At 35.7% G+C, this 23,549-nt stretch overlaps 4 protein-coding genes and 1 non-coding gene across 5 annotated transcripts; 2 read left to right on the top strand and 3 right to left on the bottom strand.

Annotated features, from left to right (window-relative positions):
* Positions 1-2,490: 2,490 nt before the first annotated feature.
* On the bottom strand, positions 2,491-4,829 carry LOC116032052 (malate dehydrogenase, glyoxysomal-like). The gene is made up of 9 exons (XM_031274442.1): positions 4,669-4,829; positions 4,257-4,472; positions 3,859-4,173; positions 3,560-3,649; positions 3,381-3,464; positions 3,256-3,291; positions 3,054-3,143; positions 2,881-2,975; positions 2,491-2,783 (listed from the first exon to the last, which is right to left on the bottom strand). The coding sequence occupies exons 1-9, from the start codon at positions 4,732-4,734 to the stop codon at positions 2,711-2,713; spliced, it is 1,065 nt and encodes a 354-aa protein (XP_031130302.1). The 5' UTR covers positions 4,735-4,829; the 3' UTR covers positions 2,491-2,710.
* A 282-nt stretch (positions 4,830-5,111) lies between these two features.
* LOC116032051 (LL-diaminopimelate aminotransferase, chloroplastic) lies at positions 5,112-8,945 on the bottom strand. Its single transcript, XM_031274441.1, has 10 exons — positions 8,724-8,945; positions 8,550-8,620; positions 8,220-8,287; positions 7,993-8,109; positions 7,529-7,591; positions 7,046-7,150; positions 6,899-6,949; positions 6,329-6,649; positions 5,822-6,028; positions 5,112-5,645 (listed from the first exon to the last, which is right to left on the bottom strand). The coding sequence occupies exons 1-10, from the start codon at positions 8,804-8,806 to the stop codon at positions 5,352-5,354; spliced, it is 1,380 nt and encodes a 459-aa protein (XP_031130301.1). The 5' UTR covers positions 8,807-8,945; the 3' UTR covers positions 5,112-5,351.
* Positions 8,946-9,494: 549 nt separating this feature from the next.
* On the bottom strand, positions 9,495-14,116 carry LOC116032650 (DUF21 domain-containing protein At2g14520-like). Its single transcript, XM_031275319.1, has 11 exons — positions 13,461-14,116; positions 12,676-12,752; positions 12,492-12,575; positions 12,203-12,316; positions 11,912-11,998; positions 11,630-11,769; positions 11,459-11,546; positions 10,896-10,969; positions 10,256-10,383; positions 9,906-10,171; positions 9,495-9,823 (listed from the first exon to the last, which is right to left on the bottom strand). The coding sequence occupies exons 1-11, from the start codon at positions 13,636-13,638 to the stop codon at positions 9,779-9,781; spliced, it is 1,281 nt and encodes a 426-aa protein (XP_031131179.1). The 5' UTR covers positions 13,639-14,116; the 3' UTR covers positions 9,495-9,778.
* Positions 14,117-17,990: 3,874 nt separating this feature from the next.
* TRNAL-UAA lies at positions 17,991-18,073 on the top strand. The gene has a single exon. It is a non-coding gene; the product is annotated as a tRNA-Leu (tRNA).
* A 285-nt stretch (positions 18,074-18,358) lies between these two features.
* LOC116032577 (probable pectin methylesterase CGR3) lies at positions 18,359-22,023 on the top strand. The gene is made up of 7 exons (XM_031275212.1): positions 18,359-18,503; positions 19,692-19,841; positions 20,021-20,060; positions 20,282-20,320; positions 20,706-21,080; positions 21,326-21,381; positions 21,514-22,023. The coding sequence occupies exons 2-7, from the start codon at positions 19,725-19,727 to the stop codon at positions 21,664-21,666; spliced, it is 780 nt and encodes a 259-aa protein (XP_031131072.1). The 5' UTR covers positions 18,359-18,503; positions 19,692-19,724; the 3' UTR covers positions 21,667-22,023.
* The last annotated feature ends 1,526 nt before the right edge of the window (positions 22,024-23,549 follow it).

A 23,549-nucleotide genomic window follows, 5' to 3' on the forward strand; every position in this document is an offset into this window, starting at 1 on the left:
AAGAAATAAAACTTGTTGAAACTTTGTAGTTATTATTAAGTCAACGATCAAATTAACTCGACAAAGTTGCCTCTTAAAAGAGGGAAAAAAAAAACTTAACCCTATTAAAAACTATGCTATGCTATGATATGATGATGAGAGCATGACATTCTCTATTATGGAGTAATGAATTTGCTCAACTCACCAATGAAGCTTCCAAATAAAATAACAATTATATCAATAATACGGCTAATTATTTTATTGAAATTTAAAAATTAGTGCACCAATGGTGGCGGTCATGCTAGGCAACTATATTATGCTAATAATAATAAATCATTTATTATTTCTTAATTATTAATTTGTTAAGATGCATTTATAAATATATAACTAGTGGTGCTTTATAAAATATATTTGATTAGATTGGATCAGAGTATTTGTTGGCGGCGAATTGAATCATGCAAATTGTATAACAAAAAAATATGCAAATTATTGTGTTGGTCATAACAAAAATATATTTTTAATATACTAAAAGTACATTATTCGTGTACTGAATATATATTATACAAAATAATGTACTTTATTATATTGAAAGAAAGTACATAATTGCATATGAGCAGCTCTCCCAATACAGTTCATTCCATCTCCTATACATCATAGTTTATTCCATTTTAGGCAAGTAGTATAAAAATTAAATGAGTTGTTGGCCATACCCTAGATCATATTCTCATATTCAATTTCCATACAGATCTGAATCTTTAGGTTTCATGACTTAGCTAGGTGGCAATTAATCATATCACTAAATTAATGTAAATAAATATATATTGATGGAAGAAATCTTCTTTGATTTGATCCTTATATAATTTTGCAGTTTGTTGATGTAGGGTCATTTACAAATTAATAGGTTAATTTTATTTCACGATATTCGGCTTTTCATATGGGACCTAACTTAGTCTCATGTAAATTTAAGCGCAAGATATAGGATGACAATTTCATCCAATTCTCATTGATGGGGATCAAAGTTTGGAGAACAAGGAAAGAGATACCTTTCTTCACAACTTGCATTTTGTATTTGATATTTTGGTTATTGTTGAAGATTTGACAAAAATTTAAGTATATATTTCTAGATCAAGAACTTAATATTTAGATTTGTTTTCTTGGATATTGAGTTTTGCACTAATCTGATCTAGAAATGGAGATAAGGAAAATATTTCTTCCCCAACTGGAACAAGCAATGGAATGGGGTTTCATCCATGAACCCGTGACTTTTCATTTGAAAGAGTCACTTCGTGTAATTAGATCACAAGATCCTTAATTATTTTTAAGAGGTATAATTTGAGGCTGAACAATAAAATATAAAAAGTCAAAGAAAAGATACCATAAGCTAGGGTTCCCACTGAACTAAAGTAAGAAATATTACATATAAGTTTTTGTCAAAGATAATGATGTTACAGTTTGGTGAAACTCAACTGTTTTTTATTGAAAAAATAATTACAATTTTCAACACTTCTTCTTAAGGTTCCCTCCCTCTCAAGGAACAAAAAAAACTATGAAACATATCTCTGATCAAGCGGATAGAATATAATTCTTATACTTGAAAGTTATATGTTCAGTTCTTGTAACACCTTCTTAGTTGAATTCACCACACAAAATTTTCTTAGTAAGGTGATGATACAAAATTTTCTTAGTAAAGTGATGATACTTTTTTTGTTTAATTTTTAGTGACAAAAGAACTTACAATCATTACACTTGAATAAACTTCACTTTGTGGCTCTATACTAGACATCAATGGATCACAATGAAATAAACTAACCTAGATTGTTCATAACTAATCGGTTCAAACCAAGAAGGTCAATAAACAATTCTTTCTAAAAATTAAACATGTAATATTATAATTATCATGTCAATAGTTTAACCAACCTCATAACCTAGGTAACCTAGTGGCAATTACTATTGCTAAAACTGCATTTTTTAATTTTATGAAATCTATGATGACATTGATGTTCACGTAGTGTATATATGTATAGTTTAACTCCTTGTGAGTGCTTTGAAAACTGAAACTAAGCAGTTGCAAGTCTTGCAACTTGCAAGAGTCTTTGGGTGGCAAGCCGACAACATATGATCGTCTAATAAATGGTCGGCGTAATTATCTTCATGTTTGAATTGTATACTCATAATAATATCATCACAAATGGATTAATCCTATTGGATATTGGTTCCCTGGCCAAGAAGATATTACACAATATCATCACAAATGGATTAATCCTATAGGAATACTGGTTCCCTGGTCAAGAAGATATTACACAACAAACTCTTCCGTGGAAAACTTGGGGTCGTTATTTAAATGTGCACTCTAGATAAAATCTACATCCACCTTAGTCGGCAAAAGGTCACAAGGAGTTAAATCAGCTTGATTAGCTGACCGACTCAAACTTTTATAATTATCAAGCCAATTATCTAACTAACTTGGTTCGAAGAAAACTAGTGATCAGCAATCATTAATGCAAATGTTGGTAAACGAACTGCTAATGCAATTTTAAATACTTTCTTGATTGCTCGTGAATACAGAGAATGCATAGTGAACTTTCCTCAAGCAAGAACAGTAAAACACATACAGTTTTTGTATAGGGGAGTGGTTTCCATGCTAGAGAAGTGAGATTTTCATGGCTCTTCTTATCACTTACATTTATGTGGAAATACAAGACCTTAATGACAAAGGGATATTCCCAGATTTCTATTTCTTGATGAAAGAAACTCCCTTCTGAATGCTGGTTGCCAACTCTTGCTTTGCCTTCTCCAATCCAATCCTGTTACATACAGACCATTTTGTGAGAAAACAAAAGACTAATCTTTGCGAATTTTCTGCAGAATTTGCAGACTTGGGCAGTCCAGAATCAATCATACCTTTCATACTCATTCAGGGGTCCAAGTTGGTACACCTCCTCAGCTCCACCGCGCCCAAGCCTCACCTTTGAGGCGAAGAAAGGGAGTTCTGTGACCTGTGAAAGCCATTGCAGCCTCGTAAGGAAAAACAATACGAGAAATGAAGCTCATCAGTGAAGGATCGGAGGGACTACCTTAGAATCTACGTAGGCACATGCCACGATACCAGCATCTCCTCTTAAGCCCCGGAGGCATAAATCTGCAAATTTAACAGCAGCGTACGCCTGCACAATGTTTGTACATGCATTCGTTATGTTAAAGAGACCCGAGTGTTGTTTGGCTATAGATTCTGTGGGAAATTCAGCAAAAAAAAAAATAAAAAATTAAAGATCTCACCATTGATAAAGTTGCAGATCCTGCCCCGGCCTTCGCCTGCAAAGATGCAGGTTCAAACATGTCAACAAACAGTAGCAACAACAAGGTTTCTTTGAATATTTTCACTGCTGTTTAATGTTGTTTACCTGAACTACTTCTGTCCCACCGTCTTGAATGCGCTTTGTCAGGAATTCTGTTTCCTCGGGTGTGAATGAGCATGGCGGTTTGACCTATGGAGGATTACAAAGTTTGTATCTATTTTTAGGCTGCACAAAACTACTATTTGTTATCTATGCTACAACTTAGAAGCATGTGTTTTTCAGACCTGAGAGAGAAGAGGCAAAATCGTCACCCCTGCATGACCTCCAACAACAGGAACATCAACCTCCCTAGGATCTAGTCCCAAAACTTCTGCCTGTAAATACCTCAGAAGAATCATTAATTCTAAATTTCCATGTTTTAACAGAAACTATGACTAAGGTAGCTAAGAAACGCAAGTCAAAGGATTCTGCAATCTGCAATTCTGCATAGTTTCATATCAGTTAAAGCTGTGGTGTACATTAGTTGAGGTAAAATGGCAGTGGACAATTGCCCAAAGTTGTGAGAGGAAGTGTCGGGACATACCACGAAAGTGTTGGCTCTCACAACGTCGAGCATGGTGACTCCAAGAAGCTTCTTAGGATCATAAATGCCCGCTTTCTTGAAAACTTCTGCTGCAATTGGAACTGTGGAGTTGACAGGATTGCTGATCAAGTTGACAAGTGCATTTGGGCAGCACTTGGCGATTCCTTCGCACAGAGTCCTCACAATCCCGGCATTGATGTTGAAAAGGTCATCTCTCGTCATTCCTGGCTTCCTCGGCACACCAGCAGGAATGACCACAAGATCCATCCCGGTCAGTGCAGCCTCGAGCTCTTTCTGTCCCAGAAAGCCTCGCACCTGAAATCAAGAAACACCAAGATTTTGGCATGTTTCACTCGGAGAAAGAAAAAAAAAAATGGTGTCAAGAGATGGAAACTTACAACAGCGCCGGTGTCCATGTGGCTAATATCAGCAGTGACTCCCGGGCTGTTGACAACATCATAGAGGTGAAGAACTGACACCAATGGATTCATCTTCATCAACATTGCGAGTGGTTGACCAATGCCTCCAGCAGCACCAAGAATCGCAACTTTGAATCCGGGTGCACCGCCTTTTGCTCTGCAGTTAGCCCTCTCCAACATGGAACTCTCCCCCATCTTTATCCACACCATGAAACCAAACATGGAGTATCAAACTATCAATCATTCAATTGACATCTACCCAATAAAGACTAGAGCTGTTTCGTTTTCTAAACACACACAGCTTGTCTAGTGTCTTTTTAACAGAAAATTATGCTGCAATATGAAGCAATACAGAATGAATTATCTGCTAAAGAAAGCATGAAGTACAAACCTGAAGATTTGAAGGACTGATATGAGCAGACAGTCGTGCAATACGTTCTGCAGTTGAAGGCTGCATCTTTCTGTACCAAGTTTGGGTTACTATAACCAGTAAGGCTGTGTGTGTTGATGAAAGTGTGGAAAAAAGAGTGCTGTGTAGATAAAATGAGGAATGATATAAGGTGGTGATACAAAATTGAAAATATTCCAGAAAATTGGTGATTTTTCCTTTATTTTTTTGTGGAAACAGGTTTTTTGAACAATTTATCCCTTTTTGCTATTCTCTGTGGCTCTCAAAATTCTCTCATCCTGGCCCCCCATTCCTTTTTGGCTGCTAGCAAAATGATACTTTGGGATTTTTTTTTTCTTTTTCCCTTTTTTTGAGGTTGTAAAATGGTGGATTCTTCATTCCAGGAGATTGGGAATGAACGGTTTGATCAAAGGAATGGTTTGAGATGAGGGTAAAAATGCTTCTTTTTGGGTACCATGGCACTCCATTATTTGATATCTATATTACACTCTGGCTAATTTAGAGTTGTGTTACCATAAAACTTTGGGTAAACTAGTAAATATCAAAGATCATATGATGTTCAAAAATTCACCAAATAAAACTACATGTCTACATAAGAAAAAAAACAAAGACTGAGGTTCTTGAACTCCATCTGCAAGAACATTGAGGGCGGCAATGGTTTATTTTCACTTGTACAATTGTTTGAATCTCCGGCAGGCTTCCAACACATTCTCTCGGTGTCCAAAGGCACTAACTCTAACAAAACCTTCTCCCGCAGGTCCAAAACCGCTGCCAGGTGTGGTCACGACGTGTGTCTTCTCAAGAATCTCGCTGAACACCTCCCATGAGCTTCGACCGGGGAAATGTACCCACACATATGGGGCGTTTTTCCCTCCGTACACCTTAAAACCTAACGAATTGAACGTCTCCGTTATGATCTTGGTGTTTTCTTTGTAATAGCTAACTGTCTCCAACATCGCCTGGACATGGGAAAATTTTAGATGTGTCAAGCTGAAAGCTAGATACATGTACAATATGCAAATGAAAATGTGGGTAGGGAGGAAGGTAAAAGCAGTTGAATATAATTGTTCTGCCATTGAGGTTAAACCCTTGCTCTCATGAAGGTTTTCGTTTTGGTTAAAGTCGTGGAACTGACCTCAAAACCTTCAGGTGAAAGGCATGCCAGTCCGCCAGACTGGGCAATATTGGATGCACCATTGAAGCATGTACAAACAATGCGATTGAAATCCTTGGCCACGGGGAATCCATCAGAAAACAAGAGAGTTTTTGGAACAACAGTCCAACCTAAACGAACACCAGTAAAACCGGCATACTTGGAGAATGAGGAAACCTCAATTGCAACCTGAAAGTCAAGTACAAGATTCAACTTAGTTGGTCTTTTCTTAAGAGAGGATACAGAGGTTGGGTTGAAGAGAAGAGACAAAAGGAAAACAAGTTATTTCCAACTAATCAGGAAAATGTACTGACGTAATAGGAATGAAAAGAGAAATGAAATTTTTATTTGATTTTTCCTCACAATAGATCCAAACAAAATTGAACGAGTAGGAGATCAGAGGATTTAAGGAAAAGTAAAAGTGAGAATATCAAAGGGCTATACTACACTGACACAAACTGGAAATCCCATTTCAAACTTTAGCTTTACCTCTTTGGCTCCAGGGATCTCAAAGATTGATTTTGGACTGTCATCTGATATATACATTGCATATGCAGAATCATAGACTATGATCGACCCATTGCTCTTAGCGAATTGTACCAATTTAGTTAGCTGCTCCCTTGATGCAGTTGAACCAGTTGGGTTATTAGGTGAACAGAAAAATATGATATCTGTCCGAGGAACCAAAGATAGATCAGGAAAGAACCCATTTTCTGGTGTACATTTCATGTATGCAATATTCCCATACTTCTCAACATCCTTCTGATACTGCCCAGTTTGGCCCAAGATAACACTAGAGTCCACATAGGCCTACAATAAAAAAGAAAGATAAAAAGATATCGTTGAGAATTTATATGACAATTCTGAACTATAGAGCTGTCCTTCAAGGCCTGGGAAAAAAAAGCAACTTAACTAAAACCCCAATAAAACAAGTGGAGTTCTAAAGAACACAGTTACTTCTTAGCCTATCATCTGCCTTCCCAATAATATGGAAATTCACGAGTAAATTGAGCAACTCAGAAAACAGTTTAACTAAAAGGAAAAACATAATAAATTTACCGGGTATGATGGGTCTTGCACAGCCATTGTCACATTAGAACCAAAAAGAACCTGCATGAAATAGCAAAGGACAAAGTTAACAGGCATTAAGCATTTCATTAGTCTCCATATTCAAGAAGATTTATCAGTTCGTGAACAATATAAAACCTGAAGCCGTGATATGTCACTTTTTGCACCATCTGACACAAAAATATCATCCTCCTCTATCCCAAGCTTTGAGTAAAAGGTTGAAGCTATTGCAGCTCTCAATTGCTGTTCAATACATATATGAATCCTTAAGCCATTGTGACAGTTAAGTCAACTTATGCTAGGGTTAAAGCCAATAAGGAAAGTGAAAGGAATACAAGATATGACGAGATAAAAATATGTTTAAAGAACAACATTGTATATTGAAGCTTCTATCACTACTAAGTAAGTTGCATAAACTCAAGTATTCCAGGACCAATGAATAGACATGTGTCTCTAATTTAGATATACTTGTTTTAAGAGTAGTGGAAAATAAAAGCTTAGGAAGAAAAAAATCCGGTTTAAAAAAATTAAAAAATAAAAATAAAAAAAATAAAAAAAAAGGAAGAAAAAAAAATCCAAAGCAGCACTACAGATCAAAAGATAATGACAGTAAAAGCACACCTTTTCTCCTTGTTCAGCTCCATAACCACTGTAGCCCTCAAGAGTTGACAATGCTTGTGCTCTCTGTCAATGTGTAGTAGCAAAAGAAAACTCAATTAGGAAATTGGCTTCCCTTCTACTTGCAAGCCAAGAAAAACTTCAATAATTAACCTTTCATAGCAAAGTCTGAGGCTTTATAACTCCATAGATAAGAATAGTTTCTTGAATCTTTGAATTTTTTTCAACTAATACTAATTTTGAAATCACTAACTTTATATCAGTAATAAGGAGAAAGAATTGCAACAAAAAGTACTCAAGCAACAAGACAATTTGAAAGCAAGATGTTTTTTTTTCAACAAATAAAGAGCAAATTTGTTCTGGGCCAATGAATGTGAATTACACAAGAAAACACCCAATAAAGTAAAAAACCAGCAAACCCAAGTAATATGTTTGATTAGGTTCACAAACAAGACTAAGAACACTACCTTTGACATGGCAGATGTTATTACTTCAGGAATGGGCTCAGTAGTGTCACCAATTCCAAGGCTTATAATTTTGGCATCAGGGTGCTTCAGCATGTGTGCAGCTCTCCTTCTAGCAATCTAAGGAGGAGAAAGTGGCAACAATTAAGTTTCATTCGCATTCTACCATAATGTAGCTGAACAAAAAGTATGAAAAAGAAAATAGTTAAGGGAGGGAGAAAGATACAGACTTCAGGAAAGAGATAACCAGCTTGAAGTTTTGCCAAGTTCTCATTGCGAGACACATTTGTCGTGTAAGCTTCAGACAATGTAGGAGGCATCATTAGTGCAAGTCGATATTGCAAAAGCATATAAGCATACACAGGAAGACTCTATTCCAAAACACAAAAATAAAAACTTCAGCTGCTCTTGCAAATTGCAAGTCTTGGTTATCAGATGAAACAATATATCCTTCTTCCTACATTTCTCCTTGTTCAGAGTGTATAAGAAAAGCAATATTCATGTCAATATAACAGTGTTATTACTTCACATTTCATCTTTTGTATGTGTGCGGTTTATACCAGTTTGCTCCGGCGCTGCAACACATTTCACAACCCGGCTAGCTTTCTGCACTACAGATACTTGTTGAGGCCTGAATCGAATTGAAGATATGAAATTTAATACTATGAACGTTTATGTTTCGAGAAATTCATAGAACTGTAATAGTAAAAATAAAATGCTATGGAAATGACTACCTTAAGTTGAGCTTGTTCTGGCCTACGAAGGCAGAGGCTGAAGAAGAGATTGAAGGAGAAAGAATCTGATGAATCGCCGCCATTTCTCACAGGGTAGAGAGTAAAGATTACAGCTTTTAGTCTTCACCAATCCTATAAAGTGTAAAACGTTGTCAGCCTTCAGCTCAGAGAGAGTGATCTTTGATGTCCACAATCTGAAACCCTAGTGGCTGAGGTTTTAACAGATGACGGCGAGTCAACAAAGCCTCCTATATTTTTTCTTTTTTTATATATATATATAGTATAGGGATAGTATATGCAATCCCTCAATCTTTACTTCCTGATGTGACGAGTTCGAATAAAAATTGAGAGTAAAAAATAGGATACGGATACTCACATACCCTGTAATATTTTTCTTGTATTGACAAAGTTAAATAATCACAATTAGCGCGTTCATTATAATGTAGTGTGATGACATTCCAATTCCATTTCAGATAGATGGTCATAGGTTTGAATCTCGTTGATGAGGTCTTAGATTTTTTAAATCGTCACCGTCTAATAACATGCACTTTTTAAAGATATACATCAATAGATTAAATTTCATAACAGCAGTCAATAACTTTGTAATCTAGTGACACGAAATGACTTTCCGAAATATGAGATCATAGACTCTCTCAGTGATCTAGTGACACGAAATGACTTTTCTAAATATGAGGTCGTAAACCTCCTCAGTGAGGGCGATATTGACTCTAAAAGAAATTCATAATAACTCCATATTTAATACGGAGTAAATAACAATAAATAAATATTGATATATTTCCCCATCCAAAGATGATGGTTATGCTAATATTATACAGTTACAAAAGGAGAAATTCGAGAGAAAATGAATATACTTTAAACTAAAATACAGCAAATTTTCTGATCCAAAATACAGTGTTTTTACATCTCTGGGAATTGATTCTGATTACAGCCAACCACAGAAATGTATAGTTCTATTACAGATTCAAAATTTTCTCTGCTTGCATATATTCTTGGGATTTCTGATCTTGCATTCATATAAAGATGATAACTTTGTGTCATGATTCCTCCACCTGATGATCTGTCTCATCATAGATCTCTTCCTGCACAAAAACAATGTCAAGAGTCAGATAAAACTTTAATTTCAGTCATGAATCCAACATTTCAGATATTAGTCAAGCTTGCCTGCAAAAGCTCTTCGATAACGTCTTCCATGGTTATGATTCCGACGACCTCTTCTTCTTCGGGGAGTTTTGGCAACGGATTTCCATCCATTGGCAGAATGTCTGCATACATGTCCTTCCACTTCTTGCTCCTAGTGGCCTTGAACGAATTGCTTCCGGTGTTGGGGAAGCTTTTCAGCTTCTGCAGTGATCGTTGTTTCGTCTTAAGGCTCTTATGCAAGGGAGTCTTTTCTCCATCAATGTCTACCTTCAATTCGGGTACCACGTCTATAGTGTAAAAAGAAAAGGGAGACCGGGAGATGAGAGAGGGAGAGATTGGGAGGAAATACTGTGAGCTAACGAAGTGCTAACCATTGGGAGAGGCTTCGGTGGCAGTCTGTTCTGCCTTCTTGTTGCTTTGTCGTACGACCACAGCCATGTGGCTGTGACCCTTCTGAAACTCGTTCAAGATGTCGTCTAATGGCATAGTTTCCAGGACCCTGGGAGCAAGGAGTTACAGAGCATACATTTACAAGGAATATCGTAGAGGCATCAATCAAAACACTTTCAACTTCAGAAAGAACAAATGTAAATGGGACCGAGTGGCATGGTAACACCGAACACTAAAATGGAGACAACAGACTTGACTATGTTTGTTCATCCTAAACATACATTTGGATGCAGGGAACTTGAAAGAAAAAGAAATGGCAGTTTCCAAATTAAGAGAATTCTAAAACAAGAATGGTGTTGGGCGAAGGGCGGTGAAGGGCCTAGTCCAACACCAGGTGGCTAGGGGATTGTTGGGCAGAAACCTGAAGGGTCAAGTCCAGCACCCTATCTCTCGAAAATGTGACAGTATTAAGAAATAAAGTTAGCACTTTCGCTATGAGCTATAGCTTTTTGGCGTAGTGCCGTAGACCCGTAGTGGTAAGCACTTGATTCTAAAAAAGGGCTAATGCTTGAGCACTTAAAAACTACACCAAACCTAAATTTCAGAAGAAGAAAGGATTACCGTGGAATCCTCCGAATAGTAACATTCTTCACAGGAATGTTGTCTTCTGGATGGACAGTCAGCAAGTTTTTGACCTATAACATCAAAAGAAACAATGGAATGAAAACCTATATATATTGGTTAAGAAAGGCAGATAAATATTGCCACGTGTTGATATATGTAGATGATAACGATAGAAAACAGAAACATTTCACTGTAAATGAGGTAATTTTCACATTCATCATATGCTATTGCAGTAAACTTGGCCAACAATTGGCCACCTCAATTCCAACAAAGTTGGTTTTAGGCCTCGGGCTATAAATAGAGGGATTATGCAGAATGCATATGTGAGCATATCAAGCGTCAAGCAATGGGGTACATTTTTAAGCCAGTAGACCCTGCCTAGCGTGTAAGATCAAAGGAAACCACCCCAAAGATGATTGGAAAGGAGAATAGAACCCTAATTTTAAGATCCAAATACGATTATAGGAGGCCACTTATCCTAAAAATGTCTAAAAGCATCAGTGTATACAACCAAGCACACAAAGAACCACCGTATTGCAAAGGAAGAAGTTGTAAAGTACCAGAATAAGCCCTATTATGTTTGTAGGCTGCTCATAGTAGACCGGTATTCTGCTATGCCCCTTCTCCAAAATTAAACTCATCAAATCCCTGTCGTAATGAGAGTAAACACAACTAGATAAGTCGAAATCCAACATGTTTTCCATATCAGAGCATCTCAAAGTGTGCATTACCTGTCCAGTGTGGCATTAATATCTATTGCAAACGTGTCAGATATAGGGGTCATGGCATCACTAGCTGTTTTTTCATGAAGCTCGAGAGCACCAGCAATTATTGTTGTCTCGTCGTGTGTGAGCTCTCCACCTTTACCTGCCTGCAGAAAATGGAGAATACAGCAAAAGACTCGGGACCTTAGTTAAGAAAGGATGAGTTCACACGCTAGCATGGAAAAGAGAACAGAAACGATGACATCATTCACCTAACAACAAAGTAAACAAGACATATTAACCGCATACCTCATTTCCATGCAAATTAACCAGAGTTTTCAATTCAGCTCGACGGAAAAGTGCTTTATTCTCATGACCTAGCAAGAAGTCCAACAGCTGAAAATAATGGGAAAGTGGTAACTGTCTTGAAACACCAATAGATTTCAAAGGCCAATAAATACCATACTAAGTTCAAAGAAAAATAAATATTTCGGCAAAAACAGACAATTGTCAAACAGAACTTTAGAATATGTTAAAAGGACAATTTTTCTCATGAAGCATTAAACAACTTTAGCAACAACACTGAGCAGACATGTTTACCTTGCTAATAGGATATGCAATGGGAAAGCATATCCAGACAAGAACACGGACAACTGGTGCTGTAAAAGCACCTATTGCCAATCCATATCTCGAGCACACCGACTGTGGTATGATCTGCACAAGTTGCAAATAGCAATCAGTGTACATCAAACATCATTGTGATTTCACTAATCAGTTGAAGATATTCTCCCCTCGAAAGCAGCTGAACTCCAGAGAGCCTGTGCCCATTCAATAGTGACCAGAGTTTGTAGGTTTCAAATTTTAGCACGACCAAACAAAAAATACTCACCTCACCAAACAAAAGAATCAAAGTGACAGATATCAGGATAGCACCCCAAGCTGTAATTAGACCATCAAGGAATATTGGAAGCGCCTAAAAAGAACAGAAAAAATTTCAACTTTCAAACTATATCATATTAAAGAAAGAAACTCAGAAAAGTGCTTCCTTGAATAAATATACCCATTATTCATACCTCCATGGCTGCAGCATTGCAAATTAGGAGTGTGCATAGCAACAGATGTTGATTTTTCACAACTGGTAATATCTTTGCTGATATCAAAAGTGAAAAAGAAAATTACAAAACAAAAGATGTATATATGAGAATACAAAAGAAAGTATAACAAAAACATTCATAGCACGATAGTCAAAGATAATAACATCTATTTTTTACACATTAGAAAATGGCAATTAGCTTTCCAAAGGCATGAACTTCTCGCCTTTTCAATTGCAACGTTATCTCTAAGCAATTCAAGTACTACATCAAAACTCTAGTTCTAAATTTCTCTGCAGTATTCTCAGTCACTTTTCTGAAAGAAACTAGAGAGGATGAAAGCAAAATGCTCAACCACCATGAAAGCACAGTGGATGACTTGCAAAAAACTAGTATTTTTTGGGCCATAGATGACTTACCCAGTTACCCTCAAAGTGCCAAACTGAAGAATCCAAAAGCATCAATACTATATTCATTAGCCATCACCCACCCCAACTCCATGAAGGAGAGACAAACACATAAATGGCAAAGGTTCTCTAAAAATGTCTCTCCAAATCAAAGGTGGCGCCGATAGGCCCAAACTTACCATATCCAGTAAAGTTTGTGTCTTTAGTTTTGCCAAAGATTATCCGCCCAATTTAATAACTCCTAACGTGTTAAGTGACTTAAATAACCAACAGATCAAGCAAAATATTAGTTAATTTCAGTTAACACAAATAGACACACAGAATCATAAAGCTTATCAGTCACAGTTAAAGATGCCGTACCGGCATGTTTACGATCTTGGGGAGTTCCAGACTTGGCAAGAACTTCAAGATCAACAAGGCTGAGCGACATGAGCCCCAGCGTAAGTCCCGACATTAAACCCGCGAAAGCAACCAAAAAAACGATTACAATGATGTGAATGAAGAACCCTGTTTCGCAACATTTGTACTCCACCGCCATTCCTCACAACAACCCAGAACAGTCCTCCTTCAAAAACCTGAGCCCTAAAAGTTAAATTCGCTGTTAGAGAATCGATTCCCCGTAGTCTATCCCCTCCATTTCTCAACCTCACAAGACAAAATAGAATCTGGGTTTCACACTTTCACTCCCAAGACAAATACAGAGAGCGAGAGAGATGAAATTGAGGGCCAAGAAGATAACTTTTTGATGATGGGTTCCTTTTTTTCCCAGCAACAGAAGCAAATATGCGAGGGAATATAATAGAATATGTGTTTGTATCGTAAACAATGGTGAAAGTTTGAGCTTCCTTGGGATGATGGTGATGAGAGTTTTATTATATCGTGTTGTGATAGAAGGGTCCAGGTCCTCTTACTTTTAATAGGCACTACCGTACTTGTCACGATGGTGGCAAACTGGCAATTCGCTTGCGTTTTGGGGAGGCGTTGTTGTTTCTTTCACTGCGGTTACAATTTTCTACAACTTATTACAGAGAACCATTTTATGCGGTTTGTGCCGCTCGCTTTTTTCTTGATTTCTCCGGGATCTGCGAAAGATCGTCACTTGTAGCAGAAGCGAGATGGGTGGTTGCTGCCATTCTTAACTTTTTTGCTCCTTTTCATCCTAGAAGTATCAAGAAAAAAAGCATCCATCTTTAACTGAAAATGTCTCGGCAGGTACATTTTCATGTAAAGCGTTATAAGTGCGAATGATGAGTTGTGTCGATATTAAGAATCATGTGTTTAAGGTTAATGAGAATGATTTTCATGTGGAGTATGTTTCACTTGTTATCATAATTTAGGTACTCTTGCCAATTATCATGTAATGTAATGACACTTTATTTGTGTTATTTCAAATGAGTGGAGACGAGTTGATAGGAAGTCATATTTTACTTATGCCAACACCTCCTTTCAAACCATGTTCTTTTTTTTATAGAAATGGGATAATCTCATCGAGTTAACGGACACCATCATCAAAGACATATCAACTTAAATTTATTCTTTTTTTGATAAAATAGTTAAATAAACCCTTCAATTTTACACAAAAAGTGCAATTAGGTTCATGAATTTTTAAAAAGTGCAATTGAATACTTAAACTGATTGGGTTAGTGGATTTGACTAGTTGATGGCATTATCTGATTGTAAAAGTGTTTCGAAAATTAGTTAGCTGATAGTTGATTACATGCAAAATGACTTTCTAAAAAAATTGATCGAAAAAGTTATTTTTAGTAGTTTTTTTTTTTATTTTAGCATTTTGAATCAATAAGTTGTTATCCTATTACAAAAAACTAATTAATCAAACACTTATATTGATTGTTTATTTAATATTTTTTTTTGAGAATAGATTGTTTAATTTTATTTTTTTTTGTTTAAACAGAAGAGGGGGATACCCAAAACAGACGGACAAAATTAGGTGACGATAGCCCTGGACACGGGTACTCGACGGAGGGAACTCACTCCCATACGGTCTTCATACATCATGGTTGCAATCGCAGCCGGTGCAACACTTAGATTGATTGTTTAATCAAGTCAAATATATAATATTTGGTTAAATAAGTCAAAATGACTGATAAACTATCTATGCTACCAAACATGACCTACATCCACACATGAAATAGTTACGTGAAATAAGATCATTATTTATTTATTAATACGGATTTTTCAACCACCTAACCAAATAAAGTTATGTGCTATAAGTTTTTGTGCATCAATACCTATACAAATATATTACGTAGTATATATTTTGTACAATTATACATAGTATACATGAACAATATATATATATATATATATATATATATATATATATATTTATTTATTTATTTATTTATTTATGGACAAATTTTTCAAACCATGAAACTATGTACGCCGCCAAGTATTTTTATTTTCCTTGATGGTGTGTTTACGTACAAAGTAGGCTTGATGTAAGCTACCCTAGCTAGCCGACTGCTTTTCATAGATTAAATTTGTACCAGTAGTACGTCCCGAAATATATAATTAAGTGGATAAAATAGGATCATCACATCAAAAAAGTTATCGATTTAATTTTTGTTAATATTTTTTTAATCAAACATATTGCATAATAATTTTTTTATATATAATTTATGAATTATTACACGTGAAAAAATTTACCATAATTTCTATAGTCATCCAAAATACGTTACTTTGATCGTGTACGTATTTATATAGCTTATATTGGACCAGTTTTCCTTTCATTTCCCCATTATATTTCCCCTTATCTATGCTTAGGCCAGGCCAGCTACTAGAGTTTTAAGTAAATCAATTAATACATGTTTAAATGAGGTTACTTGAATCTTTACCTCAAGTTGCCATGGTGCTTTTGTGTATATGCTTAATTATTTTTCAAAGTGTATAATATGTGTTTTACCAGTGATCGAAGAGGGGTAGCGTTCTAGTAACTTAGTCCAATAGACTTAATTAATACGGTAGATATTAACTAGCCCAACATGGCGGCCGAAGACTTCAAAGTCTAAATCTACTAATTAAATGTGTGGTATTAGACAATATTAACTTAAATTTTAACCAAACACATGATCTAACATCCCTAACAATGTTAACATTCTGTCATTCCCTAAAATAATTTAATATTATGTGAATCAAACAATCCCTTATCTCAGAACATTGGACATCTTGTTGAACTCTCTCATTAAACACTAATGCAATCCTATTATAACTCTCATTTGATTTTTAAATTTGTTTATATACTATTACTTTTTTAAAATATGTTCATATAATTACGATTTTAACCTTAAGCGCTATTAATAGACATTTATTTATGTGTATCGTGCATATAAAAAACTACAAATAATATAAAATATGATATCATGACTTATACCACATGGTATATAATATGTTATTGGCCGGAACTAAGTATTTTTTTATCATAGTGGATTTAATGCATGTTAGTTTACACCATTATAGTTCATTTTAGATTCCATGACACTATGCGCATATGCTATATATGAGCTGCAATATCATATACAATATATTATGATTTTCAATTTGATTTGTGAAATTAAAAAGTTATATCTAATTCATTAAATATCAATTACGTGAAAATACATGTAATTTATTTGATTAAGATCAAATATATACATATTTCTAATACTCTATCGATCGAGTCTGTTGCATACTTACATAGAGTATTTCCAGTGTGATTTACCTCTCATTTGATTTACGTACGCCTTGTGACATTAACCAACAAAAGATCATAAAGAGATAAACCAACTTAGATTGTTCGACTGACTCAAACGAATATGGTCAATAGACATCTCCCACGAGCATCAGGCTTGAACCCTTATTAATTAACTTATTCTATAAGATTGATTTACTTGTTATTACACAGTATACACATTCAAATAATAGTTGCGATTATTTTTATACATGCATGGTTGGTATTACTTTTAATTAATTTATTAGTATTGCGGACAAAAAGGTGGATCCTCGGTGGTGGACCGTCGTGGCCGACGCTGTTGGATCACACTAGAGGCCAGAGTATCAAATCTCGATGTGGGACCAAATCCTATACGCCATGTCCGGTCCATTTCAAGAAATAAAACCTTGTGCAAGTGTAATTAAATTGGGCAATACGTGGTTGTATTGTACATACATATCTTGTTTTACTATTATTTATAATTGATATCGTAGAATCATGTTCAACAATACATTAGGTAAAAAGTGTGGTCACACTATGTTCATTCGTATTGAAAGATTTAACAGTAAGACGTTTAAAAAAAACAGTTAATAAATAGTGATTGGATAAACTTGATTAATTTTACAAAAGTAAGTTACTACAAGTTTTGATGTGAAGTATAATACGATCTTGAGATACAAATGAAAGATCCTATTTATACTAGTACTCGCAATTAACACTATAATGACATGTAATAAGGTGGCTTACATTTGGAGCTTTGGTTGACATGTGTGCACATTTAGTCAAGTAGCACAGTAATTCTATACACAACTATGATTTCCTAGTCTTGCAGTGTGATACGTTTGCTATCATATAACCCATCAATAATATAATACAGGGAAACTATTTGATACATTTATTTTTTATATTAAGTGGAACTATATATGTTATTTTGAGTTGTATCGAATACAATTAATACTTATTACCACAATCTCTAGTGTAAGTAAACATAATACTTATTACCACAATCTCTATTGTAAATAGACATATCATGTATGATTATATATAGTTCAAGAGGCACATGTGATTGGTACGTCATTATTATTTTTTTTAAAAAAAAGCATAATAAAATTAATTGACTAATAAATATATGCACAAAGTAAAAAGGCCTTATAGTTTAATTCAACACGTATAATCAATCAGCTGGTTTGCCCGAGAGGTTAAGGGGGAAGACTTAAGATCTTCTGCACATAAGTGCGCGTGGGTTCGAACCCCACAGCCAGCATTTTTGATCCCCACCCATTTTGGAATATTGGGCTCCACACTAGCCCATTATATTCCTTTGAAAACTCAATACCACAGATAATGGGCTGGAAAGATAATCGGCCCATTTACATTGATTCAACAGCCCAAATTCCAGAGAATACAACGAGGTTATGGGCCGGACAATCCATCTAGATTAAGAGGGAGTAATTAACGAAATCTGGGTTGTTGAATGTTGATCATAGTCATAGTTTTCAACTAGAAGAACAATTTATTTTAATTTTTAAATCCTAAAGAAAAACAACTTTCTAATCCGAGGAAAACCCGTGTTTTTCTCGTCCAGGATTCGTCTATGTTTTTTTTCCCAGCTACAGAAGTGGAGCTAAACCGAAAAGATTCAGAGTTTCAGAAATCAGATCGAACAGTTCATCAGCTCGTCTGTTTCCTCTCTGGTACCACTCAACTAGTTGCTACTGTTCCATAGTTCAAACTCTATTCTTTATCCGAATGCCATTTCGTTTGGCTTTTGATATGCACTTGTTTAGCTTACTGTACTTGAATGAAATGCCATTGTTTTTCTTTTACTCTGTTTTATCTAGTTTCCCTATATATGGCATTTCGCTTCTTGCTTGTTTATGTGCTTAATGTTCAATCCAGTGGTTAAAGTTGCGAGCTTTTGGATTAAAATCAAATTCCATACATACCCGAATTGTTAAATCCAGACCAGACATCTAGTGGATCAGGTTAATTAGGTGTTAACTTTTTTACTTCTATGATGTCGGATTTTTATCTAGGATGCTTTATGGAATAGTAACCAAATTCGATGTTGTTTCGAAGTTTCAGATGTCTTGTAGGGATTAGTTAATTGTACTTGAGGGGAAAGTGCTATAAAAATGCAAGCTTTATACTCCTTATCTTATAATTATAGCCTGTGTTAAGTTCTGATTTGTATAGTCCTAGGCAATTGAATCTTATCTAAAGAGAAAAAGAAAAGACTATTAGAAGTTAGAAGTTGTGTCTTAACTTGGACATTATGAGGAAAGGAGTTCAACTAACGGTCTAGGCGTCTAGCACATCATTTTGTGATTTGTTCTTGATGTTTTTGGCAGAAGTGTACCCAGATGGTCCCGTAATTATATATGCCGTGTTGTATTCTTCTACATTATACGTGTGTGTGTGTGTGTCTCCATGAGCTGGTTGGGTTTTTCCCGAAGCATATAAATGACACACTTGATCTATCTTGGGTGAACTCTAAGATGAAGTTTCTTTAGTGTGATTAATAGGAGAGTCAGAGGTCTCTCACTACTCATGATTTAGATGACAGTATAAAAAGGATGAATTTTTCCATATGGACCATATAATTGGGGTCTTTATATTCCCTAATCTAAGAATTCTTTGAGCCATACAATGTGTTTCTTGTAAACTTATAATCAGAGGTGCTTTCGGTGACAAAACCACCAGAGTCCATGTTTCATTAAATACATAGTTGTGCTCTTGTCAACTTTTGAAGTTGTGGTATTCTGATCTGCCAGCTAATGAAAATATGTGTTTTCATTCAGATACCCACTTTCACTTAAATATTGCTTCTTTTCTTTCATTTACCTAAGAATTAACCCTTAGCTTGTCTTAAATTGCACTAGGTCGTCTTACTTGCTAATTGCGACTTAGTTACAATGTCAAGAAGGCCAAATACGTCCCGTCGTCTGATGGATCCTGCAAACATTCCATTTGTGGGCTCCTTGCATCCAAAATCACGCCCATCTTTTTTGTCTATAGGACTCGTGGTTGTGGTAAGCGGTAACTGTTAGTTACTTAGTTCCTTTCTTTACAATCATATATCTTAATAGCAAGAAATTACAGCTTATTGAAACATTTGTTAATCACCATAATGACCTTGACATGATAATTGTCAGTTGATTTAATTTAGAGGCAATAATACTGAAAAGTGTATTCTTTGCAAAACTTTCAGGGTGCATTGCTCATTGTTGGTTACCTATATCATGGTTCAGGTATATACACTGGCCTATTGCTCGTTGTTTGTTACCTTTGCTCTTATTGATCGCTGAGAGAATTGTTAGACCCATAAAATTAGGGATAAATGATTAAATGCAATGTTATAATTATTAAAATAAACTTTGAAGTGAAGCTGCTGATTTACCCTTTTCTTGGGTTTCTTACAAACTTTCTACTTTTTACATTGATTTTGAGTTTTAAAGTCTCTATGTGACAGGTGGAAGAAGCAGACTTGAAGATTTCAATAGACTCCAAGGTAAATTGCAATGACTCTTGCGCCATTGGTATCTTGATGATTAAATTCCAAGTATTGTTTCGTCTCTTTCATTAGCCCATGAAGACATATAAGATGGTCGATCATTTCTGTTCTTACCAAAAGCATGGTTAAAGGTGCCTAGAATATTGTTGCTCTGTTGAACTTTAACGTAATTAGCTGCATTATTGGCAAACTCGTGTATTTAATTTTCTTCTTGCTGTTTAAGATCAGTTTTGTGAAGATTCATTGGCCTCCATTCATTTCTATTTGTGCTGTGGTACCCATTAGGATTTTGTTAATCAGAAGGCCTATTGTGGATTCCCGTTCTTGCACTCATACCAAATGCAAATTTGAAGCTCGAAAAACCTCATCTGACTTTATGTAGGTGGCGTTTCATGCACATTAGAGCTTCTAAGAGCATATCCTATACTCAAAAAGGCGTACGGTGAAAGCATAAATAAAGTATTGCATGTCGGCCCAGACACGTGCTCAGTAGTCTCCAAATTATTAAACGACGAGGATACTGAAGTGTGGGGCATTGAACCGTATGACTTAGAAGATGCTGATGCCAATTGCAAGAGTCTGGTTGGCAAAGGGATTGTGCGTGCTGCTGATATCAAGTTTCGACTTCCCTACCGTGCCAAGTCATTCTCCCTTGTCATCGTCTCAGATGCCGTGGATTACCTGTCCCCAAAATATATTAACAAGACTCTTCCCGAGTTGGCTAGGGTGGCTGCTGATGGTTTAGTCGTCTTCTCTGGTAAATATTTTAGCACACTCCCATTTATATTCTCGATCACCTCAACATAATTAGCTTTCACCTTCAGTGTCTAATAAGAATGACTCGTAGAAAATCATTTCAGATCATTGCATGAGGATTGGCCTTAAAACCAATATATATATATATATATATATATATATTTTGAGTACTACTGATTCTGTTATAATGCAGTATCTGTTCATAACTACTTATAACCCAAGAATTTAATTTTGTTGAACTTGCAGGAATTCCAGGTCAGCGAAGAGCCAAAATAGCGGAGATGTCAAAGTTTGGACGCCCTGTAAGTCACCAATCTATACTCCAGATTTTATTTCTCGATGGTGTCATATATACTTTTATAGAACTTGAATACACTAGATATTGATGGATAGGATCGACCTTAAATTGATTTCTTTAATTTTCTCGTCTAAAGGCCAAATTTAGGACCCCGTCGTGGTGGATAAGGTTCTTCGTCCAGGCCAACCTTGAAGAGAACGAAGATGCAAGTAAGAAGTTCGACGAAGCAGCAGCAGAACAGTCTTATGTGCCAGCATGCCAGGTTTTCCACCTCAAACCACTCCATTGATCATGCTGTGATTCCTCATGCCTTTGAGTAAGATCCAAAGCATATATCTATCGCTAGTCACCTCGTAACTATTTGAATGATCGAAACACCAAAGGTTGCTCTTCATCCGAAGGTTTTTGGTAGGACTAACGAATGGTGTGTCTATGTGGGATGGACACCATTGCAAAGCTAACTGCTTAGCTTGCGTTCTGATGCTGTTGCTTACTATAGCTGCATACATACTCTTTTTCAAGTGTGTTCATCTGTGTTAGACACAGTTATTGTAAGATAATAACATTAATCCTATGTAGATCCCGCGATGTTCGGATTGATTTAAAAATTCTTATATAAAATTTTAAGGAGTGATATTACATGAAATTTTGCATTTTACTCATCTTTGAGTGACATGTTTGGTTTGGTTTAGAAAAAAAAAGTGGATTGAAGTTTTTATTTATTTTCTTTTCTTAATGCAATAAAACTCTTTTGTGAGGGAAAATGATGTCTTTAGTCAGGTTTTAAGTAACTTCTTTTCATATTGATAGAGAGGGGAATAAATGCGCAGCTTGCAAATCTTGGCCATGCAATGGATTGGGGGACTCTAACTCTGTATAATGCTCCGATCGAGTTGAACGGACTACTCAATGCCGACGCTCATGGCATGCCTTTTTTACACTGTTGCAAAAATCCTCGCCTAGACCGCCTAGGCGCTAGGCGCTCCTAGACCGAGGCGATTTGCTCCCTAGGCGTTCGCCTAGGAGGCCGCCTAGCGCCTAACTCGGCCGACTGAGCCGAGTTGGCGACCGACTGGGCCGAATTTGGCCGAGTTAACTCGCCCAATTCGGCAGAGATAGCCGAGTTAACTCAAGCGAGTCGGCCTTGTTAATTTTATTATTATATTTATATATATTTAAATTTATTTATTTATATAAGTAAGAGAAGTAAGAGATATAAATATAATATATATAATATAATATATGACATACACTCACACACATAAATTAATTTTTTGTTTTTAGAGGTCGCCGCCTAGAACCGCCTAGACCACTTAAGCGCTAGTCTACTGACTAGCGCCTACTGCAACCATGCTTTTTTAAGAATGAGATAATGCTCTCTTATGAGAGTTTCTGATGTACCAACACAAAAAAATTAGGGGCTTTTAAACAAATTTTGTTAATAAGAAACTATATATGCCAACAAGATGATAATTGATGGATTAAACGTGGATGTCCCAATAATTGGGAATTAAACCAACTATTTCGGGAGACTAAAGTGTTATTATTATTTACTACATTGTATGTAACAGAATCAATAGTACTAAAAAAACAACTTACATGCCAACTATTATGTAGTGTGATGACACCTCTATTACCATTCTAAATAAGTGGTCATAAGATCGAACTTTAGTGGGGAACATTGATTCTTTGAGTGGAAAAAGAATGAGAAAGTACACTTTATAGTCTTATGTATCAACATGCATAAAACTATAACCAGAGTTAACTTTCTGACCAACTTGAGAGAAGTTGTCACAGATATTAATTAATTAATTAATTAGTACAAGTGATCATGGAAATAGTGTGGTTAATAATAATTAATTAATCAAAGTGAAGGAATAGTCGGGTACAAGATGGTTTGTTACTATTTTTGAAAAATAAACTCTGAAAAGTAGCTTAGTTATAATCATCTCCATGTATCATTTTCTAGAATAATTTCATACTTTGTCTCATAGTAAATCCCTTTGACGGGAAGTGGTGGCCATGATCCAATGGTCAAATCTTGATGTATGACTCAATCAAAAGCATAGAATAATTTTTGTATCAAAATGTCACACCGATACACATAATTTTTTAATGTGATTTACTTCTTTTATATAATTTACAAATTATATATTATACATGATGCCCGAG

This window comes from Ipomoea triloba, chromosome 10 (assembly GCF_003576645.1).
Source record: "Ipomoea triloba cultivar NCNSP0323 chromosome 10, ASM357664v1".
Taxonomy (NCBI): Eukaryota; Viridiplantae; Streptophyta; class Magnoliopsida; order Solanales; family Convolvulaceae; genus Ipomoea; species Ipomoea triloba.